Below are 18,634 nucleotides of genomic sequence, written 5' to 3'. Positions count from 1 at the left end.
ATAATGTAAATAAAATGTATTTCCAGTATAATAGATATATACGGTAAAACCCCTAAATTACGTTTTTTAAGGGACTGGCAATAAAAATGTAAATGGATGGACTGAAAAAAAAATATTTGGCAAATTATTTTTTGTTAAAAAATATATGGAGAAAAGTTTGTTCGATCCATTTTTTTTATTGTAACTTTTTAAAATATATTTATAAATAATATATGTCTGTAAAACACAATAAGATCTCTAAAATTACAACAAAAACACATAAATGGCGGCAATAATTTCATCCATTGATTTAACTTACCAATAAGTTGGTATAATGGACTAGAGACTAACGTCAGATTATAAATGTCCGCAAAACACAATAAACTGTCTTTAAAATCACAACTTTGATTACAAAACAAATATTTTATTCATGTAGGTATGTTTTAGAATCTTTTTTCAAATTCCTTTTGAATTTTTACACCTATAATATTTTGATGTGACTTGACAATTGATGTGAAAGTATGTACTATTATGTATAAAATAAATAATACACTGACACTATGGAACGTGCCTGTGGGCCAGTGGAGTGACTACATCCATAAATAAAAAGGAAATGATATTAAATGTACCTATTGTATAAAAAAAAAATTGTAAAGTATTTGTATTATATATTGGATTGAATAAATTAATAAAAAAAAAATTTAAAAAATCTGACAAGAAAGTTCATATAATGATAGACTCTTGAGCTGTCAGTTTTCAATGCAGATTGCAAATTTCTCAGACGTTAACTGCAGAAAAAAACGTAAAACTAGGTTTAAATGTACTAAAAAATTCCAAATTCAATGGGACTTCAAAAATTGTACGTAAATTGCAGGAAAATGCAAATTGCTGGGACATAATTTCGGGGTTTTACTGTAATTTCAAAATAACTAGGTACTATGAATTTACATAACTCATCTACTAATCCATTTTTTAAAATTATAAATGATATTTTTTAAGAATTCTACAACCTCATAAAAACCTTGAAAATATTGGTTCCATATACAGCAGTTACGCTAAAATTGATACTCTCCGTATATGGATCATGATAAAAACGGATTGATATAAAAAAAGCACGGTGCTGAAATGCTAAAATCTAGTAATAATAATATAAGGCTACCTAAAAACACTGCTCTTTGGAATTAAGTTTTGGTATAAGTTTATTCATTTAAAAAAATTCAAGTGTTCTTGAAAAACATCTGTCTTAAAAACGATAAATGTTTAATGTTATGTAAACAAGCTCAGAATAAAAACATGTTTTGAATACCTGGCAATACTTAAATGTATCTGATATGATGTGTAAATACAAGTGATAATATTGTTATTGTCAGTTGGAGCTAAGACAAGTAAGGTGGAATGTACTTGGATGTTGTGGATTACTGATATGATTTACAATTGATGGTTTTTTTTACTTAAAAGTAATGTAAAACCTCAAATTGAAAAGAGTTACTAGTGTTAGAAACTAAATAGACTCTAAGATGTTAAAAAAGTGCAAAATTTTGTTTATTTCGGCTCATCTATTTCTGCAGCCAGTGCAACAGAATACAAAAGGCGCATCCATGTTGCAAAAAACGCCATGACTTGACTGACTAAAATTTGGCAGGATCAAGGTATGTCAAAGAAAATGAAAATGCACAAAGTACGTATGCTCGTGTTTCTAATATTCTCATATGGCGCAAAAAATTGGGACAATTAAAGCATGTTAGCAGGAGAGATTACTGCCCTCGTAAGCAAAAAGACAGCCTTTTGTCAAAAATCATAAAATGAATATGAAGTATGAGGTAATGCTCCATAAGAAATTTTGAACCATTTGATATAAAACTCAAAACAGTAGCAAAAGTACGAAAAATGACATAATTTTTTTAAGTTTTCACAAAAACAGTCGTAATTCTAAGCAAGTACAGTATCGAGAGATTCATAAGTACAAACACAATATGGATATGACTCATAATAATTTTATGCTTAGAAACAATTGATGTAGGTTTTTTTTATTTATGATTATTTACAGTTTTGAAAAATTTGCCTAAAGTTGATAAATACTCAAAAAAGTGATAACTCAAAATACGACTTTTGCAAATAGTTGCTTTTTTGCTTATAAGGGCAGAATAGACGCCTTCGAGATGTGGTGTTTTGTACACATTTTAAGAAAGTTACTACGTATTTGTTTCCAGAAATCGGCTATCTGTTTGTTCAATTGATATGAGATTATATGCTGTAGATTACTAACAGGAATATAAATCCAGAAGGTGGATTGGTTAACCCGAAACTCACTATAATTCAATAAATCAAATAAATGGTCTATTCATATGTTTTGGGTAAAGCCATGGATTTAGCATAAAAATTATTATATTATGTATAACCATTGCGCAAGAAACGTCTGTTAAGTAACATTAAAAAAATTATTCAAGAGATTAATAAAACAATGAATCTTGATGATGAATTAATTTTTTATGTTTTTTTATTGATAACAAAAAGGAAAATTATGTTATTTTATTTTGAAAAAACTTTTAAGATATTTTGTTGAAACAAAACTGTATAATCATGAGAAACAAAAAATATCCACGACAATATGTATATATAATTCATCATGAAAAACACCACATCGCATCTAATAAAATCTAACACAGAATAATTAGTGTTTATATAATGTTTGACATTTTAATTATTACAATTTAATTTAAAGAAGTATCTGTTGTGATATTTTCAAATATAATTTAAATAATAGTAAATGTTAAATAAACAATGTAACAACACAAATCAGTGTAAATGGTACAATTAATAAAGATATAACTACATGATGTTAAAAGATGAGAAACTATTATAGGTAAGAGTCTATCTTGGTGAAATACAAAACAAAGGTGCTTTTAAAAAAAACTTAATATTATTATAATTCAATAATTTTAACAGGGCAGGTGGTAATTTTTTAAGCATGTTGCTTCTCTTGATAAATTCTAGATAGTCGGTAGAAAAGTCAGTACATGTCATTAATATAAAATTTTAAATTATGCATATGTTCATTTAGAATATACTTTAAATTGTTAAAACCCCGCTGAATAGAATACAAACATATTTGGTTAAGAGGGGTTTGTAGTCGTTAATTGGGAATGTATGGGAAATAAACATAAAAGAAAGGGTGAAATGAAAAGACTACCAAAAAACTCAAATAAACTTTAATGACTTCCTAGTCTTAACGAGTAGTCTGACAACATAAAAAACATTCAAAGAAAATATTTTTTATTAAGGAAGTTATGTTAGAGGTTACTCACACATTTATGATTTAAGATAGTAATGGAGTTTTTTCGTAAGAGTCACTAATTTCAGTGTCTATGATCCTAGGTTTGTTAGTGGGTTGACAACAGGATTTATCGATCAAGCGTTGCTGTAAAGGATAACATGCAAAAATGATTTATTAATTTGAAAACAAAGGCCACGGGTAGTGAAGACACTCGTCTACAAGGTAAAACATGAAAAATACACGGGAATTTCATTGAATCAATTTTCTTTTGACTAATCACTCACTATTATTAATACACAGATTAAATATACTCTCATCTATTCATAGAATGTTTTAATTATCACACCGTTATAACTTTAATCGGGAGAATCAAATCAAGAATACATTTTCAAGACTGCAAAACTTTTCATAAATAAGTAAGAAAACTGTATAACGATAAGCAAAATATAAAGAATTCAGATACGTATTAGATAAAGGAAATAATATATTGAGGAAAAATTAAATAATACATGGGATCCTAAAAAAAAAAAAACAACTAGATATTGTTAAGCAGTATAATGTTTAAAAAAAGAATATGATCGACTTCAAGTTGCTCGTGTACTATTTTACATGTAAAGGAATAAGAAATTTTGTTTGCAATATTACGAGGAGCTGATGAACAAAATGGGGTAATTGGGCCGTACCCAATTTTACAGAACAGCTAAAAAATTATAACAAATACTTCCTTGCATATTTATGCATTTTTAGGGAGAATTGTTACATTAAATGTTTATTTAATAAAGCCTTATGTTTTCAAGAAACTTTTTGTTGAAAGGAATGGAAAGTATTGGGAGTTAAATATTTTAATTACAGGTACCATTGCGATAGCAAACGGCGAAATTAGGCGGTTTTTAATCGCCAGATCTTCATATTACATATATACATTTGCCCATATGATGGTGGTCAATACTTGGATCAAAATTTAAAAAAAAAAAACATTGGTACAAAACTAAAATATTGTTTGATGATAATGCAAAGAAAAGGCTACAGCCTAAAAACATTTTTTTGGGAAAAGAAAAGTAAATAATGTATTCTACCTGAACAAGGATTTTATTTCTAGCAAGTTGGGACATAAACATGAAAGTAGAGTTGTGTATTTATTATAAAAAAGTGTAATAAAAATAAAGAAATAAATCTTTAAAATCTGTCTTGAGAGATTGATTCAATTTCTATAAAGTCTGGAACCTAGATTCCTTGTCAATAAATATATATACCGACTGCGTTCAGGACAAAAGCATCAAACCAAAATTATAGAAAAAGTAGTCTCATGAATTTAAATGTGTTTTTAATCTTACATAGATCTCATAAATATTCTAGCAAAAGTATTTAAATCACAAAAACCTATTGGCGCAATCCTTTTGCCAGAATGAGTATACAACGAACGTAAATTAATTTGTTAAAAACAGATTAAAATTAATAAACTAACTTAGGCCGAAACTGTGGTTTGAAGCCTTTATCCCAAACGCAGCCGATATTTGCATACACAATAAATAAATAAACATTACATAAACCATTTTGTTTTAAAATATTTTGGTGAGAATTAGGTGTAAATTTAATATGAAATTCTACTAATACGATATAATCAAATGTGTTTGATAGTTGTAAATCTAAAGACTTGTGTATATAAATATGCTTGTTTTATAAAATTTTATCACGAGTGTAAAAACCAAAATGACTTACGTGATTAGTTCTCTCGTGTGGCAATTGCACCAGGGTTACATAAAGAATATTGGTAAAGGGTTGGGAAATAAAGTTTGTATACTTACGATGACCATAGCAGACACAACGCCGATACAGGCGCCTCCCAGGACATCGCTCCAGTGATGTTTGTAGTCGGATATGCGGGACAGTACAGTGTACCAGGCTAACATGAGGAATACAAACTGGATTCCGTGACGAAGCAGCTTAGAACCCGACCAGCGGAGACGACACTGAAGGTAAACCTAGAAAAATCAAGATTTTAAATTATAAGCCCTTATTACGCTTTATTACTACTATCCCCTCATCCGCACCCAGTGGTGCATAGGGTTGGTAAACCAAATGCAGTGTATTTCTATCATCTGTTACATGAAGGTAATGTGATCAGTCTTACGCTTCAGGTGCCACGATGCGGCACAACAGATAAGGAAATCTTATTTTGTATAACAGTAGTTTCAGTAGGGTCCGTTTGTGTCATATCGCAAACATATCTCTACTTGATAGTGTCACACCTAAACTGATTTTCACTAACTACATTGGGAACATTTCACATGATCAGATAAACCAAAATTTCAAGTCTGGTCATATCAAAAGCAGACACAATTGAAGGGCATGAATGACAAAATGTATGAATGTTGAAGAATCTAGGAATGTATGCCAGGATAAACATGTGTGGTGGTGGAAAAATGGTGTGATGGTAGCAGTAAGACTATAATCTTACTTTTTAACAAACAAAAAAAATAGTCCACAAGGTAATCATAATATTTGTACAAGAAACACATACAAATATACATACTTAACTTCAAGAAGCATTAACTTCCAATACTATCATTAACAGTGTTTAAGATTGTTTATGTATTTAGCTCACATTCATTCCATACCACCCATGAGCTGTCAGCATAAAAACATACATAACATGAACATATGGAGGGATATAAAAATTCCCCAGCAATTATTTTAAGTGATTGTTTAAGCTTTGTAAAGGAAACATACATACCAATTCACTTAAGTGATTTAGAGAAACTAATATTGGTAGCTGGTGAACTAATATTTATTTATTTACTGTGGAAATCATACAGCCTCTATTTTTTTTTTTTAAAGGGTACAATTAACAACTGAAATAAAATTGACAAATAAAATGTTTTTCAGTTATATTTATTATGGATATGGAAGGAGAAAAAAAACAAAATAAATAAAAAATATACATCAAGGAGAAGACATGGTATAGTGCTGAATATTATTTATCTAATTTATGGCCTTTGGAAGCAATATTCATTATTTTTAAAGTATTTTTTTTAATCAAAGGAATGTTAAAATGTTTACTGTTAAAATCCTTATTGTTTTTTTATAAATACATTTCATTTTACAATGAAGATACCAGTCTCGAAGATGTCACGAAAGTGATGAAACAGTCACCGGTTTTTCCAAATTTGTGGATTTTAGAGTATCACTCGCCTTTTATTTCCATAGAAAATTTCCATTTGATCGGATTGTGGTCCTGTGGCTAGTGTCTCGGACTCACGGACCAAAGTTCTGTGGTTTGAATCCCACTCTCCCCCAAATTGATTCCATTTTCTAATAATGAGTTGTTTACAACTCGTTGAAAATGGCCCTCAAAATTAAATATTTGGGTAAATCATAAGAATGCAAATATTTATTTAAAAAAAAAAAAAAAAAAAACCTCCACCAAAAATTTTCATTAACAAACTTGAATGTTTTTTATTCTAAATGTATGTTAATACCTTAGATAAGCGGAATACCCACCCACATATCCAGCCCAAAATGTTTACTTATTATATTATGTTGTTTTTTTTTATTATTTATACCCAATCTCTTAATGGGAAAAGTTCCCTTCTCAAACTATAGTCTTGTTCTTAAAATATAATAAACATTTGTGACACTAAAAAGCTTTTATTTTATAGTAATTTACTAGTAAATTTCCACAAAAGTTCAAGTAAGAATGTTTTAATGACTTACGGCAACATAAATCATTGTGAATGTTGAGAACGAGGAATGCCCGCTGGGAAATGATAGTCGCATTTCTTTAAGGAGATGGTCATCTGCACCATTGCAAGTGAAGTTTGTTATATATCGCCACCTGTTCTCTTCCAAATTGCAGTTTATGTTTGGTTGACATACCTGCAAATTTACAAACAAAATAATTATTTATTTAGAATCTTATAGTACAAATGCAAAAATAAATCAATGGGATTATTCATTTATGCACCATTTAACATGAATCGTCGCTTAGCTAACAACACCGAATAAGTCATTTTGTTCTTTGACAGGGCGTCAAAAAAACTGTGTATTTTATTGAATTTAAGAGGAATCAGATATAGGGTTTTAAATAGGCGACAGTTTATGGATACATTTTATTTTAATACATTTAAAGGCGTAATTCAGTCAAGTTTTCGTTAAAATAACCAGTTCTTTCGTCGTCCTGTAAAAATAACAAAAATAACTTATAAGTGTTGTTAGCTTTACATTTTTAACTTGGTTTGAGTTTTGATATTCCATTTTGCATTTTTTTACTGCCCTGTATGAGGAAAGTATTTTGTGACATGTGACAAATATTATTAAAATATTGTATGTGACAAATCGTGACATCTACCTGTATAATACGCGACAGAGTAAAATATTCACGTACCTGGATCACGCACGACAAGGTATGGTCTAAGGTCTCTGCTGTACCTTGCTTGTAGTGAGTAAAACAGGCTACCGGAGTCCTATAGATCGCCAAAAAATGACTGTATTCATTTTAAAAATTACTACTTGAGGAGGTATGTGGAAGGTGAAATTTAGTTTTAAATTCTTCTTTTTATGTAAATGTAAATGATTAATTTTAATTTTTATTATGATTTGTATTTTACACTTAACTTGCTATCTTATTTCAGTTTTATGTACATATTATTACTTGTTCCTATATTATTATTATTACCATACCTTTATGTCAATATTATTCTGTCCCAAAATGAGTTTGTTGTAACTATTGGGAGTAAAAAAAAAAATTTAAAAAATTGTATGAGTAAATAAATTTAAAAAAAAAAAAACAATTTTCTGGAAGACGAGGGTCAGTGCTATATCTTCCATGCGCGGGAAAAAGGTCTTAAGTAAAAAAAGTCGACATTTCAAAAGAGCCAATCAAAGTTTTGAGTGTGTCTAAAAATCGAGAAAACAGCTGCCAAATCATAAGGATTCAGCTGTTTTGAGTAATTTTTTTTTTTCCTACTCTGAAAATTATTCTTGATATTTTGTGTTTTTTAAATTTTGCATTTAATTTTATTTTTTACATGACTTAAGTCTTTTGGATCAAAAAATTGAAAAATTTTCTAAAAAGAGTATTACAAAAGACTTTTTGACTTGTAATGCAACGATTGATTAGTGTCAATAATTTATGACAAATACACCAAAAAATGCACAAAAAAAATAGCTTCTTAAGTGTATACTTAAGTCATTTGAACCATTTTATGACTTAAGCCCTTTTTCCCGCGTACAAAAGATATAAGCTCCTGACGTCACTGCAACCTACCTGTGTAGATCTATTGTAACGGGTCTCTGTAAATTAGTTCTTGCCTTCCGAGCCATCAATAAACCTGGCTTCTGAGTGGAGGGCGAGTACTCTTATATCCTCGGTACACTAATAAAACCCTCTAAATTGCATTATTGCCTATACTGAGAAAAAACTATTTGAATGTTTGACTCAACAAAAGTCTTGTCTTTTCCGGTCTTTCTTCTTCATATTTTGGACATGATACATACTCGTGAAACTATCTTAGTTCCTTTAGATAGTTTCAATAGATGAGATTTCGAAAAAAAAACTATCTAAAAATAAAAAAGTACTTTGAGTGGGTTTATATACATGCCAACTTTTGAAACTAAACCTCGCAGGATTTAGAGGATATTATCAGTTGACAAACTTTAAAAACTGGCATATAAATGCATTTCTAATTTCTTTTCTCAAATTCTGACATTTAGAGGGTTTTATCAGGACGACATTGCTATCTCTTCCTCCAAGATCAGGTGCTTAAAGTACGGGGTTATTAAGTAAAATGTGAGAAACATGGATGTTCTAACATAGGCAGAATGGTGAATCTAAAACTTTGTCTAAATAAATCACTTGTTTTAGAGATTGTTACTGTTAATTGTTACCATACACCTTATAAATAGGTAATAATAATATTTCCAAAACAAACTAAAAAATAAAGAGTTCTTTCATAAGTATGCGACAGGAGGATTTAAAAAAATAAGACTGAAAAAGAAATCAAAAGCAATGTCCTAGAACTGCCTTATGTACAAGGGAATAAAGTTGTTTGAAGAAATACCAGAAAACATAAAAAAATAGAAAAGTGTAAATAAATTTCAAATTAAATGTAAAGAGTATACATAAAAAATACTAGGTTAGATATATTATAAGTAGTGAATATCGATAACTTAATATTAGTGTATTCATTCATTTAAAATTATACTAGTTTAAATATGAATGAACTTATTAAGGCTTTTTAGACTGTGCCCGTGTCAAGCCATAATAATTAACAATAAAAAATACATAGTAAAATTAATTAGATTAAATTATAATGACATGTGATGCAATCACGTCTGAAGAAACATCTCCTTTCTCTTCCTTAATCTCTCCTCCTTTCCTCTTTCCTCTTTTTTTCCTTATTCCCATTGAGTAATAGTATTGGTTTAAGGTAATTTAGAAACAAATACCTTTATTTCTATTTTTAAATATCTTAAGTTTTTTAATCTTCATTTTCTATTGAATATATTATGTAACTTGATCTACAAAAAGAAAACTATTGTTTTATTGGTTGGTTGGAAGAAATTGCCATTTGGCAATAAGCCAAGCCCGCCAATGTACAAATAATGTTATGTACTAAAAGTGAAATAAATAAATAGAATAACAATCCAGAAAAACAAGGTATAAGGTATAACTAATAAATAATAAAATTCCAAAGAATACAATGTAAAAAAGATATTCAGATGTAGATATTAATACATAAATTATACAAATTTAGATTCATTCATAGTCAAATATACAAAATAATAGTATCATTGAAATCAATTGAAAAAGAATATATATAAATAAAAACCTAATTGAAATAATAATTGAGATATGGTTTCTAGAAACTCACTCTATACTATAGTAAGAAATATGAGTAATAAATAATATGCCAAATACCAAATTAAATAATATAAAAATATATAATGAAAAAACATAAAAATATCTAATAAAAGTATCAGATAAAAATGTCAATTTTTGCTAATCGTTAATCTCGAACTTTGAAAAAATTGACAACCTCATCCCAACTATAAATTAGGACAGTGTTTACAATAGTAATAAATAATGTTAGAATAAGTATAGGTGTAAATGTTGTATTAGACCATGTTAATCATGGAACTAAATAAAAAATGAAAAATTTAAAAAATACCTAAACATTTGTAGTACCTTATCAAAATATTTTGGGCAAAGCAAACCTTGTATCACAACAGTATCATATTACGTGTATGTATTTTAATGTTTTTTCTTTATCAATATTTGGAATGTTAAGTACACACTACACGCATATTAAATTACAAGGTGGGACTGTTATTAGTTGATAACAGGTGAGTGCTATTATTGGATAACAAAGGCTGAGTGTGTTTACCCCAAATTAACAGGAGCCTTTCATTGGATGACAAAACTTCTCTAAACCCGCTGAGAACACAATAATTAAAATGTGATTTTTGTCCTGTAATTCCTCTTATTTTATTTAAGTAATGAAGTTGTATTTTGTTTTAATAGGCCAGAATTTTATAGCTATTTTTTATTAATTATGGAAAATAGATCATTAAAAAGTAGATATGTATGTGTGTTGTATTTCAAAATGTATCATCTTTTGAACACAAAGTTACAGCACCATTTACAGAGGGATTTTTTAGCTCAGTCTTTCAAGAATTAAGGTAGGATCACATTATTGTGTCATTTTTTGTTGTGGTGCGGTGTGTCGTGATAGTGAGGGTTCTCATGTGGTGTGTTGAGAACTCTTTTGTCGTTTTTACTGATCATTCTCTAAGCTGACTTTGCTGTAGTCAGAAAGCTAAAAATGAGTGATTCAAAAAGTAAATTTAAAGAAGATTGGACATGTTTATATGTGATTGACATTATTAGACGGGAGTATGAGGCGATTTTCGATACACTCTTTAAACAAGAGAAGAGAAAAGGCCGGTGAATTTCACAGTCATGCCAAAGAATTAAATGCTTATGTTATAAATGTTAAGTGCAAAGAGATAATGAACGATTTCATATTAGTAAAATTTGATTCGAAGAAGTTCACTCCACGATTGAAAATGACATTAAAAAAAGAAATACACATGTAATTCCTATAAGATTATAAGATAAAAAACAAAACTAATAAGTATTGTGATCGCTAAAAACGTGGGCTTGTATAGCTGTGAACAGTTTAGAAACATATTGTCGTGTGATGTGACGGGCCATAACCTCTTTCCATCACTCTGGCACAGATTTTAATAATTAGATCGTGACTGCATTATGGTGGGTCACAACACCCTACACTGGAGCAATATAATTCTGTCCATACAAAAGACATAGAAGCAAAGTGTGCCAGATAGCACAACACACCACAGCATAATACGACACAATAATATAATCCTACTCTAAGTGTCATCATCATTTCTCATTAGTTAGACAATGAAAATAGTTTATAACCGCCAATAGCCACAATGTAAAATGCAGCGTTATTATTTAACCACATATTTGACATTTGAAATCCAAAACATTTGTCAATCTGACGGAATAAAATGTCCAGGTCAGCAAATTGACAAGTGACAGTTTATTTTATTTTGAGTACGTCTAAATCTGTGTAGATTTATAGAATTCAAATGTTTTAAGATTTCATTTAAATTTACCGATATCTTAATGGGAAGGTGACGAAAGAAATATAATTGATAAAATGTTTTAATAGAGATGAAGGAATTCATTTAAATATTTTAACAGACATCTTAGGAATTTACAGGGCTTATGATCTGTAATTGGCCGATTTAAGTCATCATTTTACACAATGTAATATTCGCCATTTCTTCACCTACCCACCCAAAGCGTTTGTTTTGAGAAAATACATATTTAAGATGAACATATTTTATAACAGAATAATTTTGATAAAAAAAAAATTAAAATAGATAAAAAAAATCATAAAACTTATAAAACATTAAAAAAGAAATAGCGATTAATTTAAGTAAAAATTTTAAGTCTGCACAGTACCAAGAAAAGGGAAAGGGGTAAAAGTGGGAAGAAAAAAAGGTGAGTAAAGGAAAAACTCTAATATTCAGATGAAATGACATTTCAATCACGCTTTAAATGTAAATAATTAAGGGCCAACTTTGATATTAGAGGGTAGAATATTCCAAAACCGAGCAGTTACTACTGTGAAAGAGGCGGTAACACTATTAGAGCAGTGCATGGGTATTGAAAGGGAATAATACTTGATTTTCGGTCTAAATCTATTTTTAATTTATGACTTATATCTTATTTGTAATTTTCATATAAGCTCACATGGTGAAGTACATTTTAATTATTATCTAATCAAAATAGAATTCCATTTAGGATTATAAGTCACCAGGTCTAAAAATAATATGATTATTACCACAATCCACGCATTGCAAAATTTTGATGTGATAAATGTGTAACCAGATTCAAAATAAACAATAAAATATAGCAAAATTAATCCCTTCACAGAGATTCTTTACATTTGTGCACTAAAATATGACGCACATTGACAAAAAAGAGGGAAAACATTGGAGGATCAATTACACGGGAGACAGCCTTCAGGCGTGACAAACAGCCGTGACATATGCATCCGTTTAAGATTTCTGTCACTTCGAGAAGTTAAAGAAATATGCCGTCTGCGGCTATTTTCATGCCCCATAAAGGCAGGCAGCTTTGAAGTGAGTAAATAAATATAAATACATAACACATTCACGAAGAAAATAGGACACATAATTAACGAACAGACTGAAGAAAAACATTTACATACCAAAAATTTGCTACACTTCAGTTTATTAATAATACCGTGACATTTTTCTTACACATCAGAGACATTAAGATTGGAGTTTGATTTAAAAAGCAGGGATATTTGATTTTTGTTTATTTATAATTATTTTTAAAACATTTGCGTTGTAAGTACATAATACTAAATTAAACATAAAATTTTCCACAAAATCAGCTTTTAGTGAGAAAACGCACAAAATTTTTAAATGATTCCAATTTATAGATTTTCATAGTCTTTTAGATACTGGTAGTGTGGATAGTATAAACACATTTAATGGGAGAGACAAAATAAACAAATTATATATGTAACAAAATTATCACATCTCACTAATGGGAAGCAAAAAATGTGATTTATTTTGGGTATGTCATTAAGCAAAATTGTATGCAATTTTATAAAACAATGTGTATTCAAAAAACAGTGGGAGAAAGTATGAGATGTGTGAGATAAGACATTCACATAGTAAAAAGTCTAAAGCTCGTATTACATGGGTCAGAAAAAGGTAGAAGTTCTCGCGCAAGATCTTGTGCAGTTTCTTGTACAATAACTCTTGAGCCAAATTTTGGGCTGTTTTATTTGCTGTTTTACACAGACAGTTTATGGGATTAAAAATTGCACAAAAGCATGCGGAGTACGCAGATCTTTTCGGCGCCATGACAGATAATGGTCAGTATCACAGTTAACATGGATCGTGAAACTAATTGAAAATTAAAATTTCCAGAGATGAAAGGCAAGCGTGAGAAACAAATAGGACCGAGGATAAATAAAGTGATACAAGCAACAACAAACACGGACAGTTGAAGTTATCATAGGCGTGGGATGCACGCAGAACTTGGTTCAAATATTTGTTGAAAAATAAGACGTGTTCTAATTTGACTGAATTTGACTAGGGTGGGTGATATAAAAAAAAATGGACACAACTTATGTTAACACCTAATATAAATCTTCTTTTGTTTTTGTTGGATACTCTAAATCTAATGGTCAAAAATAAGAAAATGTAAGAATTCATCTTCACCATAAAAAAGACAGTTATAGATAGTTTTTTCTTAAAATGAACGCATAACATCGATTTATTTCTGACCATTAGATTTAGAATTTCCAATTTCCATTACTGTAGCATGTCCAATTATTATAGCATCAACCCAACATATTGATTGAGTCAAATCTTGCAGAAGATATTGTACCATTTTTTGACCCCCGTAATACGAGCCTAAGTCCTCACAGAAATATTGTCATTGGGGCGTTACATTAAGTGGTTGAAAATGAAGCAATAAAACGGCGAAAATTGTTTTCGTATTTACATCCAGCTCTCAGGCCCATTTGTAACAAATTAATCTAACTCAAAACAATAATGACCAATAAAATGGAATACACTTGTGTCTGGTAAGATAAAAGATACATCGTATATTAAACCGAAACAGTAGGTACATTAAAACATATTATAATATGGGAACCTTAACATTTAACACATTCCCTTCAAGGCTAAGCAGATATCAACTATTTATAAGTTGCACATGTTGCTTTCTTATCAATTTGTGTGTTTTAAGAACAAGCAATTAAAGATGATAAAATATGAAGATGGCAAAATTGTATCCATAATTTTTTTCAAATGAATGTGCAGATAAAATGGAACATATAAATTACAGTTCATCAATACTTTTACTTGAGAAATTAAAAACATCGAAGTTCTACAGAACAAGGCCATGAAGATAGTACTCAACTGTAGACTGAATGCAAAAATAATTTATCTTTCTCAAAGTAAAGCAACAAATAAAACATAATGTAGCAATTTTCATTCACAAAACATTTAAGGGATTTAAATCAAATAAAAAAACATTTAAAAAATTTAACGAATGCCATACATACGAAATTAGAGACAAAAAAAAAGATAAGATTACCAACGAGGAGAAAAACAGAGTCACAAAACTCATTAATTAAAGGTTTAAAACTGAACCATGAGTTATCTGAAGAAATGGAAAGCCTAGAAATATTTCAAATTAATTTGAGGAGCAACAGATCAAAAAGTATGAACTCCATTTATCCAAATAGTTTGGTTTTAAGGCATGTCTAGCATGCAAAATAAGAAAATCATACAATTTTCCATTTTAAGATGATGATTTTTTTAAATCGCGCAAAAAAAAAAAAGTAAATGTGCATTGGATAAAAACAATATTTTTTCAAGGTTTTTTATTGAAAAATATCACTAAAATTTAATTACTTCCTCTTGAAATTTAGACCAAACTTTGGTACATTGATTCTCATATACATACTACTTAGTAAAGTGAAATTTGTTCAAATGATTTAAAGATAACAGATAGAAAAAAAAGATTGGTCGAAGCAAAATCTAAAATTTTTGTTTTTGAAAAGAAATATAATACAAGCATTTTAAATTACATACATTTTGTGGTATTTTTCTTTAATTCTACGTGAAACTATGCCTTCGATAATCCTTTAAAAAAAATCAACTATAAAAGTACTTTAGTTGAAACCTTTTTTTAAGGAACTATATATTTTTTTAAGAGAACTTTAGTGGCAAATATTACATTTCTACAATATCTTCAGAATGGCCCTTTGACGGTTGTGGATAGACTGGATTTTATGCTTTACATTTGTAATAATTTTTTTGTTTCTATACGTATCCCGAGTATACCGAATCAAACCGTATTTAAAAATATGTCAAAATCTGCCAAAAGATTCTAATAATATTAAATCCAATCATGGTGCCACTTTAAAACATTTTTAATTTCATCTTCCAGCCTAAATCTGTAACTACACTTTGATCCTTTGCTCCTAATTTGAAAAATTAGTTCTTGATATTTTTTTATATAAATTGTAATGTTATTATAAGTTTATATTAGTTCATAAGATCTTATGAACTAACTTAATGAAGCATAAATAAATAAAAACTTATAATTAGAAATCAAACACTGATTTGAGTCTACTGAACACTTTATTTTATTTTTACAAATATAAACATATAAAAATAAAAACTTCGTGAATGTTCCATTCGTTTGAAAATGCCCTAATAAGGCGAAACAATTGTCACGAAGTTTTTATTTTTATATGTTTATATTTGTAAAAATAAAATAAAGTGTTCAGTAGACTCAAATCAGTGTTTGATTTCTAATTATAAGTTTAAATATGGAGTTCTACAAAATAAACACCAAATCAATCAATACATAAATAAATAAATAGAAGATAATTGCAAGTGTGCAATTGGTATAAATATAGCTACCTAAGACGGAAACTCAATTCCCCACTTGTAAGGAATAATTAACTCAGGTAATCGAGCATATTAATGCTAATTCAACACCTGTTTGGTTGCAATTGCATACAAAATGCAATGAGTAACGATGGGGAGTTACAGCGGATTTCGCAAACAGCAATTTTAGTAAAATAATGCTCCAAAAGTGCTTTCTTTCACAGTAAACATACTTTGTTTAGTTAGGAATTTATAGCTTATCAATAATTCCTCATTAATAACTGTGAATAACTTCAAGCATTCTCTTAAATAAATTGAGCTAATAGTACTAAAAACTCAATTTATAAGCATATGCATCTTCTCATGTTGATTACACCAAGATTACGGATATGTCAGTTATCTAGATATATATATATTATAAGTATCTGTTAAATGTTATTAAACCAAATCTTATTCTGCCTTCCTTGTTTTCTGCACCCATCAACATTCAAATTGTAAATATTCGTAACCAATTTTTCGCTGTTTGTTCCCTCTACATATCCAAACCATTACAGCACCCTTTTTTCAACATCAATACACCTAAAGGAGATAGATTCACAACACAAGCGCCTGAGAGATCAAATTCAATTACACTTGGCATTATGATCGAATAAATAATAGAAAGAATATAGTTCTTAGTGAGAAATAGTACCAGAACCCTGGACGCGTGTTTTCGACACAATGGCTACTCTCTAGTAAAATATTCTGAAGAAGAAAATCGACTGGAGATAAGTTCGCCTAATAGCATTCGTCGACAATGCTTGAGGTCCAAGGTTTGATTCCTGGCAGAGCGGAAGTGAATATTGGTTTTAAAGGTGGTTCTACACCGCAATATTAATTTAATTGTTCCTGGACTGGCACCTAAAGCGTGAGGGTGACCACCTTTCCTTCCGTGTAACAAAAATGATCAACTGGAGTACCAATGCAGTGCCATATGTATCACTGGGTGCAGATAAGGAAATTACCTCACAAGCGCTGTGTTTATACGGTAACATATTTAAAAATGAATAATTGACATATTTATGGTCTATTGAAATTTTCTTAAAGAATGGAAAAATTAGTAATGGCAGTAAACATTGAACCGAGTCAACCTAATTACACGCTTTGCGTTAACTACAATAGATTACCAGAAACATTGTTGACACTAGTCATAATTTGGCCTGTATCTACTGCGGAGAATGAAATGAATTTTTCTATTTTACAATGTCTAAAAAATCATCTACGAAACTCTTCCGACAAAAGGTTAAATGGTTTTACACTGTTACACCTTTATAAATCTATGAATCCAAAGCCTGATGCTGTTTTGGATAAACTAGCAGAAAAGCCTCGGAAACTTGACTTCGGACTACATTCAGTAATAAGTTTAGTTTTGTATTTTAAATTTGTGTTTGATATTTTTGAAAAATAAAAACATTGATTTAAGGTTTAAATCGAGTCTTTTTGTTATTTACCTGCAAAATTTGAAACCCCGTCTGAAAAAAACTCCAGGGTGCACCACTACACATAGTAATAAATTGCAATTTTGAAAAGAAATGCTTAAAAAGTATGCATTTAAATTTCAATAAGGATAAATTAAATAAACCTACATTATTTCCATGTTTGTTTGTTAATGTGCGGAGCCGTGGAAAAGACGAGAAGGTTGGAATGTGATAATGTTTTTTGTTGCTTCATGTTGATTGTTTGTTGCCTGTGAAGAAATAAAAAAAAAACATTATGATAATGACTCACAGAAAAAAAATGTGGCCGCAATCTTCCCACGGTGTACTTGGCTATGTCTGTGGTCAGCTGTTGGCAAGCCACGCCGAAGCCAAACACTCCGACCACATTGTAGGAGGCCCATATCCATGGGGGTATTCGGTACCCCATGAAGTGATGGACTTTATGGTTTTTCTTCCCTCTGTGGTTGATGTACTCCGATACAAACATCTGAAATGTGAAAGATGTTAACATTTATATTTGAAGTGCTAAATTTGTGGTTATGCATTATATAATTTAAATAAAAACAATTTGTTTTTAATGACTTATTATTTATTTTATTACCCACTTATTATTATTATTTATTTGACTACTCTTTTATTAAGCTATACCTTGATAAAGGAGCGCGTGATAGCTCAGAAACTAGTCGGTAATATTATAATTAACAAGTGGTTGAACAAAAGTTTTCATTTTAATTATGTAAAAGATGTTCACCAACATTATTGCGAAAAGTAAATTTAATGCAGCCGTGAGCTAGAATATTAAAAGGAATAAATTATTTTAGGTTAAAAACACAATTGAAATAGATTTATATTCAATATATTTGACAGAGTTCATTATCATTCCCTTATCCGCACTTAATGCTGTATAGGGCACTGCATT

General features: G+C 29.5%; 1 protein-coding gene and 1 long non-coding RNA gene across 5 annotated transcripts in view; one reads left to right on the top strand and one right to left on the bottom strand.

Annotated features, from left to right (window-relative positions):
* Positions 1 to 18,634, bottom strand: part of wun (wunen) — a 44,920-nt gene that overhangs the window by 1,249 nt on the left and 25,037 nt on the right. Inside the window, exons 3-6 of one of the 3 annotated variants that reach the window (XM_088224486.1) lie at positions 18,005 to 18,202; positions 6,968 to 7,129; positions 5,059 to 5,235; positions 3,285 to 3,397 (exon numbers count right to left, since the gene is read on the bottom strand). In XM_088224486.1, the coding sequence (XP_088080612.1) occupies positions 3,296 to 3,397; positions 5,059 to 5,235; positions 6,968 to 7,129; positions 18,005 to 18,202 (639 nt within the window). In that variant the 3' untranslated portion in view covers positions 3,285 to 3,295. Of the gene's footprint in view, positions 1 to 3,172; positions 3,398 to 5,058; positions 5,236 to 6,967; positions 7,130 to 18,004; positions 18,203 to 18,634 lie in introns of those variants that run through there. The other 2 variants (XM_088224485.1, XM_088224484.1) reach the window with 2 other exon arrangements.
* On the top strand, positions 1,348 to 5,398 carry LOC148282808 (uncharacterized). Of its 2 annotated transcripts, XR_015822015.1 has the most exons (3): positions 1,348 to 1,628; positions 3,355 to 3,475; positions 5,070 to 5,398. It is a non-coding gene; the product is annotated as an uncharacterized LOC148282808 (long non-coding RNA). The 2 variants fall into 2 exon arrangements; XR_015822014.1 differs by lacking the exon at positions 5,070 to 5,398 and having other exon boundaries at positions 1,490 to 1,628; positions 3,355 to 3,576.

The sequence above is a fragment of the Micrasema longulum genome, unplaced genomic scaffold (genome assembly GCF_059751315.1).
Source record: "Micrasema longulum isolate JH-2025_06_02 unplaced genomic scaffold, ASM5975131v1 h1tg000287l, whole genome shotgun sequence".
In the NCBI taxonomy this organism is placed as follows: domain Eukaryota; kingdom Metazoa; phylum Arthropoda; class Insecta; order Trichoptera; family Brachycentridae; genus Micrasema; species Micrasema longulum.
The sequence above is the reverse complement of the archived record's forward strand: the minus strand, read 5'-3'. Positions and strand labels throughout refer to the sequence as shown.